The 19,203-nt window shown below is 38.4% G+C and overlaps 1 protein-coding gene across 4 annotated transcripts in view; it reads left to right on the top strand.

The window, feature by feature from the left end:
* The window catches only part of LOC119524569 (zinc finger protein 596-like), a 131,102-nt gene extending 113,546 nt beyond the window's left edge, over window positions 1-17,556 (top strand). For 3 of the 4 annotated variants that reach the window (XM_037823262.1, XM_037823261.1, XM_037823260.1), the window contains 4 exons: window positions 7,473-7,568; window positions 11,306-11,385; window positions 11,818-13,728; window positions 17,164-17,556. In XM_037823262.1, the coding sequence (XP_037679190.1) occupies window positions 7,473-7,568; window positions 11,306-11,385; window positions 11,818-12,762 (1,121 nt within the window). In that variant the 3' untranslated portion in view covers window positions 12,763-13,728; window positions 17,164-17,556. The remainder of the gene's footprint in view (window positions 1-7,472; window positions 7,569-11,305; window positions 11,386-11,817; window positions 13,729-17,163) is intronic. The other variant, XM_037823263.1, reaches the window with a different exon arrangement.
* Window positions 17,557-19,203: the final 1,647 nt, after the last annotated feature.

The raw sequence follows: 19,203 nt of genomic DNA, 5'->3' as shown, positions 1-19,203 counted from the left end.
GCTACAACCAAAAGAAAGCAGGTGTAGCAATATTAATCTCAGATAAAATAGACTTTAAATGCATGGATGTTTTGAGAGACAAAGAAGGCCATTACATACTAATAAAAGGGGCAATTCAACAAGAAGAAATAACAATCATAAATGTTTATGTCCCCAATCAAGGTGCCACAAAATACATGAGAGAAACACTGGCAAAACTAAAGGAAGCAATTGATGTTTCCACAATAACTGTGGGAGACTTCAACACATCACTCTCCCCTATAGATAGATCAACCAGACAGAAGACCAATAAGGAAATTGAAAACCTAAACAATCTGATAAATGAATTAGATTTAACAGACATCTACAGGACATTACATCCCAAATCACCAGGATACACATACTTTTCTAGTGCTCACGGAACTTTCTCCAGAATAGATCATATGCTGGGACATAAAACAAGCCTCAATAAATTTAAAAAGATTGAAATTATTCAAAGCACATTCTCTGACCACAATGGAATACAATTAGAAGTCAATAACCATCAGAGACTTAGAAAATTCACAAATACCTGGAGGTTAAACAACACACTCCTAAACAATCAGTGGGTTCAAGAAGAAATAGCAAGAGAAATTGCTAAATATATAGAGACGAATGAAAATGAGAACACAACATACCAAAACCTATGGGATGCAGCTAAAGCAGTATTGAGGGGGAAATTTATAACACTAAACACATATATTAAAAAGGAAGAAAGAGCCAGAATCAAAGAACTAATGGATCAACTGAAGAAGCTAGAAAATGAACAGCAAACCAATCCTAAACCAAGTACAAGAAAAGAAATAACAAGGATTAAAGCAGAAATAAATGACACAGAGAACAAAAAAACAATAGAGAGGATAAATATCACCAAAAGTTGGTTCTTTGAGAAGATCAACAAGATTGACAAGCCCCTAGCTAGACTGACAAAATCAAAAAGAGAGAAAACCCATATAAACAAAATAATGAATGAAAAAGGTGACATAACTGCAGATCCTGAAGAAATTAAAAAAAATTATAAGAGCATACTACGAACAACTGTATGGCAACAAACTGGATAATGTAGAGGAAATGGACAATTTCCTGGAAACATATGAACAACCTAGACTGACCAGAGAAGAAATAGAAGACCTCAACCAACCCATCACAAGCAAAGAGATCCAATCAGTCATCAAAAATCTTCCCACAAATAAATGCCCAGGGCCAGATGGCTTCACAGGGGAATTCTACCAAACTTTCCAGAAAGAACTGACACCAATCTTACTCAAACTCTTTCAAAACATTGAAGAAAATGGAACACTACCTAACTCATTTTATGAAGCTAACATCAATCTAATACCAAAAGCAGGCAAAGATGCTACAAAAAAGGAAAACTACCGGCCAATCTCCCTAATGAATATAGATGCAAAAATCCTCAACAAAATACTTGCAAATCAAATCCAAAGACACATTAAAAAAATCATACACCATGACCAAGTGGGGTTCATTCCAGGCATGCAAGGATGGTTCAACATAAGAAAATCAATCAATGTATTACAACACATTAACAAGTCAAAAGGGAAAAATCAATTGATCATCTGAATAGATGCTGAAAAAGCATTTGACAAAATCCAACATCCGTTTTTGATAAAAACACTTCAAAAGGTAGGAATTGAAGGAAACTTCCTCAACATGATAAAGAGCATATATGAAAAACCCACAGCCAGCATAGTACTCAATGGTGAGAGACTGAAAGCCTTCCCTCTAAGATCAGGAAGAAGACAAGGATGCCCGCTGTCACCAGTGTTACTCAACACTGTGCTGGAAGTGCTAGCCAGGGCAATCCAGCAAGACAAAGAAATAAAAGGCATCCAAATTGGAAAAGAAGAAGTAAAACTGTCATTGTTTGCAGGCGATATGATCTTATATCTGGAAAACCCTGAGAAATCAACGATACAGCTACTAGAGCTAATAAATTTAGCAAAGAGGCAGGATACAAGATTAATGCACATAAGTCAGTAATGTTTCTATATGCTAGAAATGAACAAACTGAGGAGACACTCAAGAAAAAGATACCATTTTCAATAGCAACTAAAAAAATCAAGTACCTAGGAATAAACTTAACCAAAGATGTAAAAGACCTATACAAAGAAAACTACATAACTCTACTAAAAGAAATAGAAGGGGACCTTAAAAGATGGAAAAATATTCCGTGTTCATGGATAGGAAGACTAAATGTCATTAAGATGTCAATTCTACCCAAACTCATCTACAGATTCAATGCAATCCCAATCAAAATTCCAGCAATCTACTTTGCAGACTTGGAAAAGCTAGTTATCAAGTTTATTTGGAAAGGGAAGATGCCTCGAATTGCTAAAGACACTCTAAAAAAGAAAAATGAAGTGGGAGGACTTACACTCCCTGACTTTGAAGCTTATTATAAAGCCACAGTTGCCAAAACAGCATGGTACTGGCACAAAGATAGACATATAGATCAATGGAATCGAATTGAGAATTCGGAGATAGACCCTCAGATCTATGGCCGACTGATCTTTGATAAGGCCCCCAAAGTCACTGAACTGAGTCATAATGGTCTTTTCAACAAATGGGACTGGGAGAGTTGGATATCCATATCCAAAAGAATGAAAGAGGACCCCTACCTCACCCCCTACACAAAAATTAACTCAAAATGGACCAAAGATCTCAATATAAAAGAAAGTACCATAAAACTCCTAGAGGATAATGTAGGAAAACATCTTCAAGACCTTGTATTAGGCATCCACTTCCTAGACTTTACACCCAAAGCACAAGCAACAAAAGAAAAAATAGATAAATGGGAACTCCTCAAACTTAGAAGTTTCTGCACTTCAAAGGAATTTCTCAAAAAGGTAAAGAGGCAGCCAACTCAATGGGAAAAAATTTTTGGAAACCATGTATCTGACAAAAGACTGATATCTTGCATATATAAAGAAATCCTACAACTCAATGACAATAGTACAGACAGCCCAATTATAAAATGGGCAAAAGATATGAAAAGACAGTTCTCTGAAGAGGAAATACAAATGGCCAAGAAACACATGAAAAAATGTTCAGTTTCACTAGCTATTAGAGAGATGGAAATTAAGACCACAATGAGATACCATCTAACACCGATTAGAATGGTGCCGTTAAACAAACAGGAAACTACAAATGCTGGAGGGGATGTGGAGAAATTGGAACTCTTATTCATTGTTGGTGGGACTGTATAATGGTTCAGCCACTCTGGAAGTCAGTCTGGCAGGTCCTTCGAAAACTAGATATAGAGTTATCATTCGATCCAGCGATTGCACTTCTCGGTATATACCCGGAAGGTCGGAAAGCAGTGACACGAACAGATATCTGCACGCCAATGTTCATAGCAGCATTATTCACAATTGCCAAGAGATGGAAACAACCCAAATGTCCTTCAACAGATGAGTGGATAAATAAAATGTGGTATATACACACGATGGAATACTGCACGGCAGTAAGAAGGAACGATCTCGTGAAACATATGACAACATGGATAAACCTTGAAGACATATTGCTGAGTGAAATAAGCCAGGCACAAAAAGAGAAATATTATATGCTACCACTAATGTGAACTTTGAAAAATGTAAAACAAATGGTTTATAATGTAGAATGTAGGGGAACTAGCAGTAGAGAGCAATTAAGGAAGGGGGAACAATAATCCAAGAAGAACAGATAAGCTATTTAACGTTCTGGGGATGCCCAGGAATGACTATGGTCTGTTATTTTCTGATGGATATGGTAGGAACAAGTTCACAGAAATGTTGCTATATTAGGTAACTTTCTTGGGGTAAAGTAGGAACATGTTGGAAGTTAAGCAGTTATCTTAGGTTAGTTGTCTTTTTCTTACTCCCTTGTTATGGTCTCTTTGAAATGTTCTTTTATTGTATGTTTGTTTTCTTTTTAACTTTTTTTTCATACAGTTGATTTAAAAAAAAAGGGAAAGTTAAAAAAAAAAAGAAAAGAAAAACAAGGAGAAAAAGATGTAGTGCCCCCTTGAGGAGCCTGTGGAGAATGCAGGGGTATTGGCCTACCCCACCTCAATGGTTGCTAACATGACCACAGATACAGGGGACTGGTGGTTTGATGGGTTAAGCCCTCTACCACAGGACCACAGGATTTACCCTTGGGAAGACTGCTGCTGCAAAGGAGAGGCTAGGCCTCCCTTTAATTGTGCCTAAGAGCCTCCTCCCGAATGCCTCTTTGTTGCTCAGATGTGGCCCTCTCTCTCTAGCTAAGCCAACTTGAAAGGTGAAATCACTGCCCTCCCCCCTACGTGGGATCAGACACCCAGGGGAGTGAATCTCCCTGGCAATGTGGAATATGACTCCCAGGGAGGAATGTAGACCCGGCATCTTGGGACGGAGAACATCTTGACCAAAAGGGGGATGTGAAAGGAAATGAAATAAGCTTCAGTGGCAGAGAGATTCCAAAAGGAGCCGAGAGTTCACTCTGGTGGGCACTCTTACGCACAATTAAGACAACCCTTTTTAGGTTCTAAAGAATTGGGGTAGCTGGTGGTAGATACCTGAAACTATCAAATTACAACCCAGAACCCATGAATCTCAAAGACAATTGTATAAAAATGTAGCTTATGAGAGGTGACAGTGGGATTGGAAAAGCCATAAGGACTACACTCCCCTTTGTCTAGTTTATGGATGGATGAGTAGAAAAATAGGAGAAGGAAACAAAGAAACAGACAAAGGTACCCAGTGTTCTTTTTTACTGTGATTGCTGTTTTTCACTTTAATTATTATTATTGTTATATTTGTGTGTGTGCTAATGAAGGTGTCGGGGATTGATTTAGGTGATGAATGTACAACTATGTAATGATACTGCGAACAATCGAATGTACGATTTGTTTTGTATGACTGCATGGTATGTGAATATATCTCAATAAAATGAAGATTAAAAGAAAAAATCATGGACATTGTCTACCACAAGATTTCCCATGTTTTGACCTCTAACTTTCCTTCTGGTGACATACATGACTGTAACTTCCCCTTTCTACCACATTCACACACCATTCAGTACTGTTAATTATTCTTAAAATAATGTGCTATCACCTCTGTCCAATTCCTAACCTTTAATTTCAACCTAGTTAAGCATTCTTCACATAGTAAGTAACTGCTCCCCATTCTTTAGCCTTATTCTATATCCCGGTAACGTATATTCTATATTTTATGTCTGTGAGATAAAGAAGGAAACTGCTGGTTTGAATCTGTTATATACCCATAAAAGACCATGTTCTCTTAATCCACTCTTGGGTGGGCAGACCTAATATGGGTGGGACCTTTTGATTAGACTGTTTCAATGGAGATGTGACCCCCACCAATTCAAGATGGCTCTTAATCACTTACTGGACTCCTTTAAGAGGGATCACAGAAATAGAGAGAAAGAGAGATAGAGAGAGAGAGAGAGAGAGAACAAAGAAACTGATAGAGACACTTTGGAGAAAAGCTAAGATATGTAATCCTGATTATACCCCCAGGAAAAGCAAGGAGGACCCACAGTAGCTGAGAGAAGCTAAGAGCTATGCTTAGACAGCAATGACCTGGGAAAAACAAGCAGAGAGTCAGGAGAAGCTAAGAGAGACAGAAACCCAGAGAAATTTTGGAGAAAGCACTTTGGAACCAGAACCCAGGGAAAGAAGGACCAGCAGATGTCACCATGTGCCTTCCCATGTGACAGAGGAACACCAGATGCCATCGGCCTTTCCTCAGAGAAGGTATCTTACTTTTGATGTCTTAATTGGACATTTTCATGGCCTTAGAACTGTAAATTTGTGAACTAATAAATCCCCATTGTAAAAGCCAATCCATTTCTGGTATACTGCATTCCAGCAGCTTACCAAACCAAAACAGAAACCATATTTTAATAAAGGGGGTAATTCACCAAAAAGAACTAATCATAAATTTATGCCTCTAATTAAGCACCCCCCAAAGTACATGAGGCAAACACTGGCAGAACTTGAAGGGAGTAATAGATGGCTCTACCATAATAGGAGATTTCAACAGATCACTTTCTCCAATAGATAGAACATCTAAACAGAGGATCAACACAGAAACAGAGAACCTAAATAATATGATAAATGAACTACACCTAACAGACATACATAGCACACTGCTTCCTAAAACAGCAGGATATACATTCTTCTCAAGTGCTCATGGAACATTTTCTAGGATAGACCATATGCTGGGACACAAAACAGATCTTAATTTTTTAAAGATTGAAATTATACAAAGCTCTTTCTCCCACTATAATGGAATAAGGATAGAAATTAATAACAAATAGGGAAATGGAAAGTGTACAAATATATGGAAGTTAAACAACATTCTCTTAAACAATTAGTGAATCAAAGAAGAAATTGCAAGAGAAATCAGTAAAAATCTAGAGATGAAAGAAAATGAGAATGCAGTGTATCAAAACCTGTATGATGCAGTGAAGGCAGTGGTGAGAGGGAAATTTATAGCCCTAAACACCTACATTAAAAAGAAGAAAGAGCTAAAACCAACAACCTAAATGAACAACTGGAGAAACTACAGAAAGAACAACAAATGAATCTCAAAGCAAGAAGGAAACAAATAACAAAGATTACAGCAGAAATTAATGAAGTGGAAAATAATAGAGAGAACCAATAAAATCAAAAGTTGGTTCTTTGAGTGGATTCTTTTTGAAAATAATAATGAACTATTGTGGAAACATAGAATTTTTCCTTGCCTGAAACTATGGAGGGTTCTGCAGTACCTCTTTGAACTTGGGCATCAGCAACCAGAGGTCTTCACTGTATTTGGACACAAGTTCAAGGGTTCACCCTTTAATGGTAAAGAATTGTCAGTAGTCTGCATTCCAGGTACTTTTCCCTTGGCTAGCTTTCAGTGTTTGCCTTCTTGTTTGCTCACCATAGTAGTTTGAAGTTGTATATACTGCAGACAAATGTTCTTAAATTCAGCCCATTCCTGTGCACTTTGGATGAGGTTACTTCAGCTGAGGTGCATTTTATCTCAATTAGGATAGGCTTAATCCTTTTACAAGAGTCTTTTATAAGAGAAGAAAATTCAGATATAGAGAGAAAGCCATCAAACCTAAGAAGCTGAAATCAACAAAACCTGTGAGATAAATAAGAATCCAGAAGACATCACCATTTGCCTTGCTGCGTGAGAAGCTAAGGACCCAGGGTCACCAGCTTCCAGACCCAGAATGCAACCATCTTGGGGAGAGAAAATCGCCTTGATGATGCCTTGTCCTAAACATTTTTCTGCCCTCAAAACCATAAGCTAATAAATTTCCATTGTTTAAGCCAACCCCATTCATGGTGTTTGCTTAAGCAGCACGGGAAACTAAAGCAGTCACCTTTCCTGGACTTGCAGATAATACACTAAGTGCAAAAAAATTCAAAATTCCATTTATTTTTTTCCCACAACCAGGACATCAGGTCTGCAAATCAGATGTATGTTCCCAGTTGGAGCAAGGAGTGGAACTGTGGAGAGAAGGAATTGGATTTTTCCAGTCCCAGAATTCAGGTGAGCTCTAGGAACATGTGCTTCATGACGAGGAGGAGTAGCTTATATTATCTGGCATGTAGGTGTTGCTATTGGGGAAATCCTCAAGTGTGATAATTATTGTGTTTACTTATCAATCTATATTCCAGTGTTTGTGGCTTTGGGAAAATGGATATTTACGTTCTATTTGGTTTAAACTTTCACTTAATGGCCCTTTTCCTGGTCCTCCTCTTTGATGGTTTTCCCTCTCTTTACCTTCCCAACATATTTTAAAAATAATTTTTCTTATACTTTGTGATAGTTAGGTTCATGTGTCAACTTGGCCAGGTGATGTTTCCCAGTTGTCTGGTCAAGCAAGCACTGGCCTAACAATTAGTGCAGGGATATTTATGTCTGGTTAATAAACAAAAAAGCTGAATTATTAAATCATCAGTCAATTGACTGCATCTATGATTGATTACGTCAATGATGGATGCGTCTTCCACAATGAGAGAATTCAATAAGCTGGATTTAATCCAATCAGTTGAAGACTTTTAAGGAAGAGGAGAGAGAACTCTCACTTCTTCAGCCAGCCAGCTTCACCTGGGGAGTTCATTCAAGACCTTCATTGGAGTCGCCAGCTCATTGCCTGCCCTATAGAATTTGGACTTGTGCATCCTGCCTATGGAATTTGGACTCATGCATCCCCTCAGTTGTGTGGGACGCTTTAATAAAATCTCATATTTACAGATATCTCCTGTTGGTTCTGTTTCTCTAGAGAACCCTAATACAGCTTGGTACTGGGAGTGGTTATTGAGAAGGAGAATCTTAAAATAGGATTTTACAATTTCTTTCTGACTCCGATTAGATTCAAATGCATTAAAGACTCTTATTTCCGATAATTATGATGGCCCTGACAGTCCATGGCATGAGTTGTCAACGGAGATGTGCAAAATATCACCATTTGATTCTCCTAATCATACTCTTTTATGAGTCAAGGATCTGGGTGACAGTGTTATTGACACATTAACAGTTTCATGGAGTTAAAAGGTATAATGATGTTGGGAAGTTGTTCTTAGATACACTGGATAAAGTCATAAGAGAAAGGGATGAGCTGAAGGCTTCAGCTTTGAAACTTAAAAGCCATATGAAAGCTGTAAAGGTTTCTATGTGTGCCCTGAAAGAAAATCATTTTTCCTTTGACCATAGGAGATCTCTGAAAACCAGACCCAAAGTCTCATTGCATGTAGCAGATTTACAATGTAAACTAACATCTCAGCATTGTAGAGTATCTGCTGTTAAAGGTGTTGATTGGAAAAGAATTGGATTCTGAAAATTGGGATGGGGCATTTTGGTTGATAATAATCACCATGGGGACATTAGAACCCTAGATTCTGCTGACTTTTTGCTAGTTATACCTGTAACGGTCTGCCCTGAGGAGACAGCTACCCAACTTCCAGCCTTCCTTGAAGAAACAGTTTCTGGACCTCCAGTCTTCCCTGAGGAGCCTGCCATCCAACTTACACTTAAAGAGATTAACCCTTCAGTGCCTGCCAAACCTGTTATCACCCCTCCTGAGAAATAAGCCCTCACTCCTCTGCCTGAGATTAACCCTGTTTCACCAGACAAAACTGCAATAGAATGTCCTGAAGTAATTGGCTTGAAGGATACTTCTAATACTTTTCATGATCCATCCCCACCACCACTCTTTATTTCAAGATCTATAACTAGACTAAAGTACCAACAGGCCCTGAAAGGTGAGGTACAAAGTGTGATGTATGAGGAAAATATGCTATACTCCAAAATAACTGTATGAGTTTTCTAGTTTATATAGACAGAAATCAGGCTATGTATGGGAATGTATATTAAGTGGGATAATGGAAGGAATATAAAGTTGGATCAGGCTGAGTTTATTGATATGAGCCCACTAAGCAGAGATTCTGTATTAAATGTTGTAGTTCAAGGAGTTGGAAAGGTCATTCACAGTTTGGGTGTTTGACTGAAACATGGATCAAAAGGTAGCTGACATTACCTGGGGTTGAAATGCCAGAACTGCCGTGCTATAATGTACAGGATGGAATCCAAAGGCTTAGAGAGATTGGAGAGTTAGAGTGGATTTATCAAGGAAAGCTCACACAACCCAGGAATGCCCAGAGGACACAGCTTTTACCAGGAGGACTGTGAGGAATAAATTGGTGAGACTAGCTCCAGCATCCCTGAAAAACTCTAGCCGCCCTTTCTCTAGGTCAGATATTACTGTCAAACTGTTGTCAATGAACTGGAATCCTTCGACACAACGGGGATAACTGGATCTTGAGCTGGCAGAAGCCACATTGCCTCTTTGGATTTTGGAGACAACATATTCCTCATTTGGTTGTGCTACTCTGGCCCATTTACTGAGTGACCAGAAAAGCTTCTAGTTTTGAATGGGGACCAAAATAAGGTGAGGCTCTGTGGCAGGTAGAGGCTGCTATGCAAGCTACTCTGCCACTTGTACCATATGATCCAGCTGATGCAGCTGTAAGTTGTTTGTGGCAAATAGGCTGTTTTGAGCCTTTGGCAGTCTCCTATAAGAGAATCACAGTATCACAGTGTAGGCCCTTAGGATTTTGAAGTAAAGCCTTACCATCCTCTGCACATAACTGCCTCCTTTTGAGAAATGACTTTGGGCCTGCCATTGGACCTTGGTAGAGAGAGAACTCTTAACCATGGACCACCTTGAGGCCTGAGTTGCCTCGCATGAGCTGGGTGTTGTGCACGTACAGCAGCACTCCATCATATAATGGAAATGGTATATACGAGATAGGGCTTGAGTGGGTCCTAAAGGCAAAAGTAATTTACATGAGGAAGTGACCCAGAAGGTCTGAAAGCAATGACAGGAACTGATATTTGCACACCGATATTCATAGCAGCATTATTCACCATTACAAAGAAATGGAAACAATCCAAATGTCCTTCAACAGATGAGTGGATAAACGAAATGTGGTATATACACACGATGGAATACTACATGGCAGTAAGAAGGAATGAGGTCAAGAAACATATGACAACATGGATGAATCTTGAAGACTTAATGCTGAGTGAAACACACCAGGCACAAAAAGAAAGATACTGTGTTACCATTAATGTGAACTCTGTAAAATAAATGTTTTATATTGTAGAATGTAAGTGATCTAGAGATAGACAGCAACTAGTGAAGGGGAACAATAATCTAATGGGAGCAGGTGTAAGCTATTGAGTGTAATCTCAATGTTATGGGAATGCTTAGGAATGATTATGCTTAGTAAATTTCCTTGAGTTTGGTAGGAACATGTTGGAAGCAATGTAGTTATTTTATATTATTTGTTTTTCTTATTCCTTTGTTTTGTTATGGTTTGTTAATTTTCTTGGGGTATGGTAGGGACATGTTGGAACCAATGCAGTTATTTTAGGTTATTTGTTTTCCTTATTCCTTTGTTTTAATTGTTTTGTTTTAATTTTTTGATAAATAAAATTTTAAAAATAGCTACTGCATTAAAAAATCTCATATTTACAGATATCTCCCATTGGTTCTATTTCCCTAGAGAACCCTAACTAATACGTACTTCAATCTTGAAAATCTTTTCTAATTTTCAATTCCGTATGAAGTTTTCTACTGCTTGTAGTATTCCTTAAATTGATATTTTTCCCAAATAATTATATTTGAAACAATTATAGAACCATGTGGGAGTTTTCAACGTTTTCATTTCCCTAATACTAGTCAACACATAATTGTTTTTTTTTTTTCCCATGTGTTTCAGGCAGAGAAATTGGTTGTAACAAGGAAGTGCTATCCATGAAACATATCTGCAGGAAATACCTTTCTGTCATCATGTCATCGGTAATCTTCATGGTTGTGAACTATGGTTTTCCAAATAAGTACCTTGGAGTAGAATAAATTAGGAATTCAGTACAATCACTTCCCTATAATTTGGTTGAAAAGCTAATCCACAAAAAGACTGATTGTTTGAATTCAGGGAAAAAGTAATTTAAACACAAAAGTATCACCTGGGTTTTTATAAAAAGTTAATTGCATAAACATAGCTCATATACCTAATCTTTCAAACATTATAAAGTTTTCAAAACTGATGAGGTAGCTCTGCAGTTGGGATGCTACAAGAGATGTCTGTGTATTCAGGAAAATAACAAGGTATGTAAATAGCATTGAAAAGATTTTAATTGGAGACTGTTACTGAATGATTAGTCTAGAAGTCATATGTATATGAATGGATTTTTATGGGCAAGCCTTTATAGTCTTTTATCTACTTCCTAGAAACAGACATCTCATACTCAGAAGAATGGCAATACATGTAGTGAATTGCTGGAAGATTTCACTCACAGTTCCAGAGTGACTCAACATGTGTTAATTCACAATGGAAAGAAACATTACTTCAGCAATTTGTTTGGAAAAGCTCTCAGTGAGCAGTCTTTTAATCAACAAAAGCAAATTTGCACTAGAAGTAAATCATGTGAATGTCATCTAAATGGGAAATCCTGTTTTCAAATCTCTGCTCTTATACATCACAATGGAAGTCACACACAAGAGAAACCACATGGATGTCATATATGTGGGAAAGTCTTCACTCAGCATTCTGCCCTGAAACAACACATGCGAATTCACATTGGAGAGAAACCCTATGGATGTCAGTTATGTGGGAAAGCCTTCACTCACCATTCTTGCCTTAGAGAACATAAGAGGACGCACACTGGAGAGAAACCCTATGAATGTTATTTGTGTGGAAAAGCCTTCACTCAGTCTAATAAGCTCAGAGAACATGAAAGGACTCACACTGGAGAGAAACCTTATGAATGTCATCTCTGCAGGAAAGCCTTTACTCACTTTTCTAACTTCAGACAACATGAGAAGACTCATGCTGGAGAGAAACCCTATAAGTGTCATCTATGTGCAAAAGCCTTCACTTGGTGTTCTGGCCTTAGAGAACATGAGAGGACTCACACTGGAGAGAAACCCTATGATTGCCATCTATGTGGGAAAACCTTCACTCACTGTTCTAGCCTCAGACAACATGAGAAGATTCATACTGGAGAGAAACCCTACAAATGCCATCTATGTGGTAAAGTCTTCACTTACTGTTCTATGCTGAGAGAACATGAAAGGATTCACACTGGAGAGAAACCTTATAAATGTCATATATGTGGGAAAGCCTTTGCTCGTTATTCTGGCCTTAGACAACATGAGAAATCACACTGGAGATAAACTATATGTACACCATCTATGTAGGAAAACCTACAGTATAATTTCTAACCTTTCTCTACATGTGGGAATTCACAGTGGAGAAATGCCCTATGAATGTCATTTATGTGGGAAGGCATTCACCCATTATTCTAGCTTTAGATGACATGAGAAAACTCACACTGGAGAGAAACCCTATGAATGTCATCTATGTGGGAAAGCCTTCACTCACTGTTCTATCCTTTGAGAACATGAAAGGACTCTCATTGTTGAGAAATCCTTTGCCATATATGAGAAAGCCTTCAGCCAGTATTCTCATCTTAGACAACACGAGAGCACTCACACTGGAGAGATATCATAAGAATATCATGTACATGGGTAATCTGTACTTTATTTTTGTAGCCGTAGACAACATGAGGGAACTCAAACTGGAGAGAAACCCTGTAAATGTCATCTATGTGGGAAAACCTTCACAGTATTCTACCCTGAGACAACATGAGAGTACTCACAGTGGAGAGAAACCTTGTGAATATCATTTATATGGAAAAATCTTTACCCTTTATTCTAGCCTTAGACAATATTGGAAAACTCACACTGGAGAGAAGAGTGTCATCTATGTGGGAAAGCCTTCACCCATTGTTCTGGCTTTAGAAAATGTGTAAACTCCCACTGGAGGGATACCTTAAGATATCATTTATGTAAGAAACTCTATTTTTGTAAGCTTAGACAACATGAGGGAACTCAAATTTGAGACAAACCCTATGAATGACATATGTGAAAGACTTCTGTTAATGTTCAGATATTACATTACATGAGACAACTCTTAATGTAAGTATTTTGAATATGGAAGAGATTTCAGCCCTTGAGTTAAACTTTAAACGTCTAGAGAACTCACACACTGAAGAAACACTGTAATCACTCTGGTAGAGCCTTTAGTCATCCTGACGACTTCATCAATCTAAGCCAGTTCATACTCTGGAGAGAATTAATGTAAGTATCACCTATATGACATCTTTAGTAAGATGGTCTGAATATATACATTGTGAGAGAACTGAACATATACATATAATGAAATGGAGGAGTCTTCATCCATTGCTCCATCTGATAGAGACAAGTCTTTACCACAGAATGAAGCCCCTTGAGGGTTTTAAGATTATTCATGCTGGAGATATTATTCATGAAAAATCACACAGAATCATTTATTCATACAGCAGCACTTGTAGGGCAAGTGGAAATTCACACTGTATAAAACCTATTGGTGTCATAAATGAATCATATCTTCAGTGATCACCCATTCCTTTAACATTAATATTATGCTGATGAAACAAACAATCTTAAAATCAATTTAGGAAAATCTTCAGCTTGATTTCACACTAGAAAATTCATAATGGAAAATGAAATACTTTATATGGACCTGTTAGTACATAATTCAGCAAAGAGTGAAGATTTTGAAAAAGACTTATTATTGAAATAATGTAGTATAACAATGTAGAAGTGTTAAGTGACATAGTTATACTGAATTTTGTAAAAAGTAATATGAAGTGAGATTATTTCAATAGATCAGTACTTGCCTATATGTAAGCAACAGATATTGTTGCTGAAAATCAAATACATTGCCCACTTCTAGTTTTGCTTTTATGTGGTTCTAAACTGAAAGAGTTGATTCAATCAGAAAATAACTGAATGTCAGCACAAACATTTACCATAGTAAATTATAATTCTTAACTATTATATTTGTATAATAATATATGTGTTCATGGCAAGAATGAACACAAACATGGATAAGTAAACATACTTTAAAAGTAGTGTCTTATGATACATTAATATTCCTCTTTTCAAGTACCATTTAATATTGCCATCAAAATTTACAAAGGAACAAAAACAATATTATTTAAATAAAATAAAATGTCATGTGGGTTAATTGATTAGAAAATTCCCCAGAATCCAATATCTGTCATTGTGTCATTCCATACTACTATTTTAGTGCAGAAAGGCTTTTGCCAACAACATAGTCATCACACCAAACAAGGACAAGAAAGTACATTGAAGGCATAAGATGTGTTCAGATTTCAGAATACCAATGTTTAGTGTTTCCAGTTTTCAGAATGTCCAGATTTCATGAGGAAGTCACCTCCATCACCTCCAGCTTGGAATCAGGAGGTCTTTACAGTAAGGTTACTGCAACCTACCCCTGTCGAGTGCATTCCAGTGGGAAATTAGAAAGATGGGAAACAGCCTTCCTATCCAACTCCTCACTCTCAAAGAATTCTCCACACTGTCCTGGTCCTTAGCAACCTGTTTGTTCCTTGTTCCAGGATTGCACCTAGGGCTCATTGGGCCACTGCAGAATTCCAGGTCTGTGAACATTCTGCCTCCTGCTCCTTTATGGCTTATAACATGGCCTTAATGTTTAACAGCTTCTGTCCCATAACTTTGGCAGTTTGTATGCAGGGATCCCATTCACTTCTTTTTCTGTCCCCTGCTTCAGAAACCAAAGCCACATTGCCCAGTCATGGGCCCTGCCCTATCCTTTGTCTTTACTTGGTAGTTCTTTGTAGTACCTTTACGGCCCTTCTAGCATGGCTTCCCATTGCTGTGCTTCTGTCCTTCTGGGCTACCTCAGTGAAAATGGTTGATGCTGTGCTGCTGATTCCACCCCAGTGCAGGGCATTGTGGTGGATCTTTTCTAGCATTTCACCCACTACTGCCCTGAGGACAATAGGAAGCATATGGGGGTCTTCCCCTTGGCAGGCCCTCATTTCATTGATGATTCCAATGCCATCCAAGGTAGGACCATCTTAATCCATGTCCTGACCAGGAGTGGGATGATGCTGACAAGTGTCTTTCCTTTACCTGGAGGGCAGTTATGGCCTCATGAAAAGTATTCCAGGGAATTTTACTTTTGGGGAGGTCCCTCACAGTTGGGAATATCATTTTCATGCTCCTAGACCCCCAGACTAGGTGTGGCATGGGTTGTATCTATCCTTGTCCTGTTGGTTGTCATGCAGGCAAAAATACATTGCAGCAGGGAGTCAGTGTTTAGCATCTGCAGGAGACCTCTTTGTCTCTAATTCCCCCTCATCAAGCAGATGTACTAGCCAAGCCACATGCAACTCCCTTTTTATCCTTATCTATCTTTTAACAAATATTTTTCACTTTCAGGAAAATATCTCATTCTGACAATTCCATTTTAAGCAATGCTGGGGCGGTTCTGTGTTAAGTCTAACTTTGGACCTGAAAACAGCTCTGACTCTGTGTGGCTCTCTGCACAGGGTTCCAAACTCCCCTTGGGAATCATTTGAAATACTTGAGACACTGTGGGGGTCAGCAGGTGGCATGGAAGTGTGCAGGAGGCCAGCAGCCAGGATATAATTTCCCTACTCTTCCTAGGATCCACCTCCTGCCTCTCTGTCCCCGTCCACCACACCATTTTGTCACTGTTTATGTGGAGATTGCAGGCATCTCACTTGTGCATATGTCTAGGGGGAGGCCAGCCCCTCAGTCATCCCAATACCCCCCAGGGATGACTGAACCAATGAATCCTTAGGCCTACACCATGCTGTAGTGTGCTTTGCTGTCACACAAACTGTTGGGAGAAGATAATTGTTATCACCTATAAGTAAGGAGTGTCACCACATGTAGTATAGCAAAGAGTCCATGCAGGAATTAGGGTCACGAAGTAAACACTAGACATACATAGGCACTGGATAGAACATTTACTCAAAAAGAAGAGACAAAGCAAGGACAGCTTTACTAGTGGGATTTGGTCCCCCATGGCCAGTGGGTCCTACTCTGCAGCCAATGCATGGAGATTGTCCACATAAATTGCTCTTATGTACTGTAGGCAAAGGACCTAGCTCCTTCCCCATCAGGAGCATATGTAACCACAGTTTTGGGCCAGGTGCTTTAAAATAATACATATACTTGGTCAAGTAGTCTCGTAAATGTTTACACAATGCTTTGGGCAAAAGCAGAAGGAATGTACTAGTAGGACTCCATATGCTGGAGAATGTCTTTTATCTTCAGGCATTCCTGAGAAAGAAGTGTGCCCATAATTATATTTCCATCCCAGGAGCCAGACTAACATATCTACATCCTTTCCACATTATGCAATATGAACCTGTAACATGTTCACTCTATTTTTGTTGGCATTTTTAGTTGGATTAGAGATAAATAATGAGAATTGGTGAGAGGCAAATTCTCTTAAAGAGATATAAATTATAACTACTAGTTCCTTTACACTGGTATTTATTGTTTTAACCTCCTTTAGTGATGGTTAAGTGAACCTTTATTCTTTAGCCACTATAAGAAATTTGGTTTCAAGTGCGAGAACATGTAATCTATCTGATGTTAAAGCACATTCAGGTTGTTGGAAGAATTCAGTTCCTTGAGGTTACTGGACTGAGACATCTGTTTATTTGCTAGGTGTCAGCTGAGAGCCATCCACAGATAATGAAGGTCAACCATATGCCCTGGGTTGTGGCATCTTCATCTCCAAGGCCAGCAACTGTGTCAAGCCCATGTCATGGTTTGAATCTCTCCTCCTTCTCTTGTCTCATTTCTCATCCAGGAAAGTTTCTGAGCTTAAGTACTCATGTGATTCAATTTGGCCCACAGAGAAAATTCAGATTACCCAGGTAAATTGCCCCATCTCACAGTCTGTACCTATAATCATATCTGTAAATTTCCTTTTACTATATGTTCTAGTTTGCTAATGCTGCCAGAATGCAAAACAACAGAGATGGATTGGCTTTTATAAAAGGGGGTTTATTTGGTTACACAGTTACAGTCTTAAGGCCACAAAGCATCCAAGGTAATACATCAGCAATTGAGTACCTTCACTGGAGGATGGTCAATGGTGTCTGGAAAACCTCTGTTAGCTGGGAAGGCTCATGGCTGGTGTCTACTCCAAGTTCTGGTTTCAAACTGGCTTTCTCCCAGAATATTCCTCTCTAGGCTGCAGCTCCTCTTCAAAATGTCACTCTCAGTTGCTCTTGGGTCATTTGTCCTCTCTTAGCTTCTCCAGAGTAAGAGTCTGCTTTCAATGGCTGTCTTCAAACTGTCTCTCATCTGCAGCTCCTGTGCTTTCCTCAAAGTGTCCCTCTTGGCTGTAGCTCCTCTTCAAAACATCACTCACAGCTGCATGGAGTTCCTTCTGTTTGTCAGCTCATTTGTATGGCTCCAGTGATTTAATTTAGACCCACCCGGAATGGGCAGGCCAACACCTCAATGGGAATTATCCAGAGTCATCACCCACAGTTGAGTGGGGCACATCTCCATGGAAACACTCAAAGAATTACAATCTAATTAACACTGATAGGTCTGCCCACACAAGATTACATCAAAGATAATGACATTTGGGGGACATAATACATTCAAACTGGCACACTATGTAAGGTAATATATTCACAGGTGCTGGTGATTGTGGCATAGACATACTTGGGAGGTGTTATTCTGCCTACTACCAACCTAAATAAAAGCTTCATGCACAGTTACTATTATTTTTAGAACTGAATAATCTTTGAAGTCCAGTCACACTGAAGTGAAAATATTGAAATTCATTGATCTGATTCTGAAATATACTAATGCCTACTAATAAACTTAGAAAAGATTTGTAGCTTTTGTAATCATGTCTGTTTTCTAAATTTTGGGCTACAATATTTTTATAACCTCTTAGATCTATTTAATTGCAAAGGTTGGTAATACTTCATATGCAGTCTCAAAGGTGAGTAGCTTGCTAAAGTTTTAGTAAATTCTTGGGAAGCATAATGTCATTTTTAAAATCATTTTTATGGAAAAAATCTGGCTCAATGAAAGCTACAGCAATACTTTTGTGCAGATTTGCTAAAGAGTATCAACTCTAATGGGAAGATAAGTATTATGAATATTAGTAGAAGCATCACTTGGATGGATTATATGGTGTCTGAATATCTCAAACCTGCTTAAAAATAATCTCCAAAGGATTAGCAATTCAAGGTGATCCATGAAGAAATTCAGCCCCCTGGACAGGCAAAATGTCACATTACAATTCACATCTTTCTTGGGGACTTTTTCCCTGGGATTCAATCCCCCACCCCCCAAAAAAAAACAGCTGTGTAATTTGTCTTTAAGAATTAATTGACTAAGATAAATGAATTTTTAATGTAGAAACGATATTAATCTAATAAATAGAAAACACTGTTTATCACCCAGAGATCATCTGCCACATGGTAAAAAGTAAAATCTGGGCAGTTTCTTCTGTTTGCTATGGGTAACACTATTTTGCCCATAAACCTATAAATGGGCAGTGGGTACTGAAATAAGGAGGGCCACTGAGTAGTGGATAAGAAGAGACTCATTTTTCTCAGTTGGCCACGTGAGAACCAGTTTTTTGAGACAGTTTTTTATGTCATTCTCACACTTACATACTTGAACTTCAGAAATCTCCAGGTCTTACCCAAGTTTCATGGAGGAAATTTTCAGTTT

The sequence above is a fragment of the Choloepus didactylus genome (assembly GCF_015220235.1).
Source record: "Choloepus didactylus isolate mChoDid1 chromosome 11 unlocalized genomic scaffold, mChoDid1.pri SUPER_11_unloc2, whole genome shotgun sequence".
Lineage (NCBI taxonomy): Eukaryota > Metazoa > Chordata > Mammalia > Pilosa > Megalonychidae > Choloepus > Choloepus didactylus.
The sequence above is the reverse complement of the archived record's forward strand: the minus strand, read 5'-3'. Positions and strand labels throughout refer to the sequence as shown.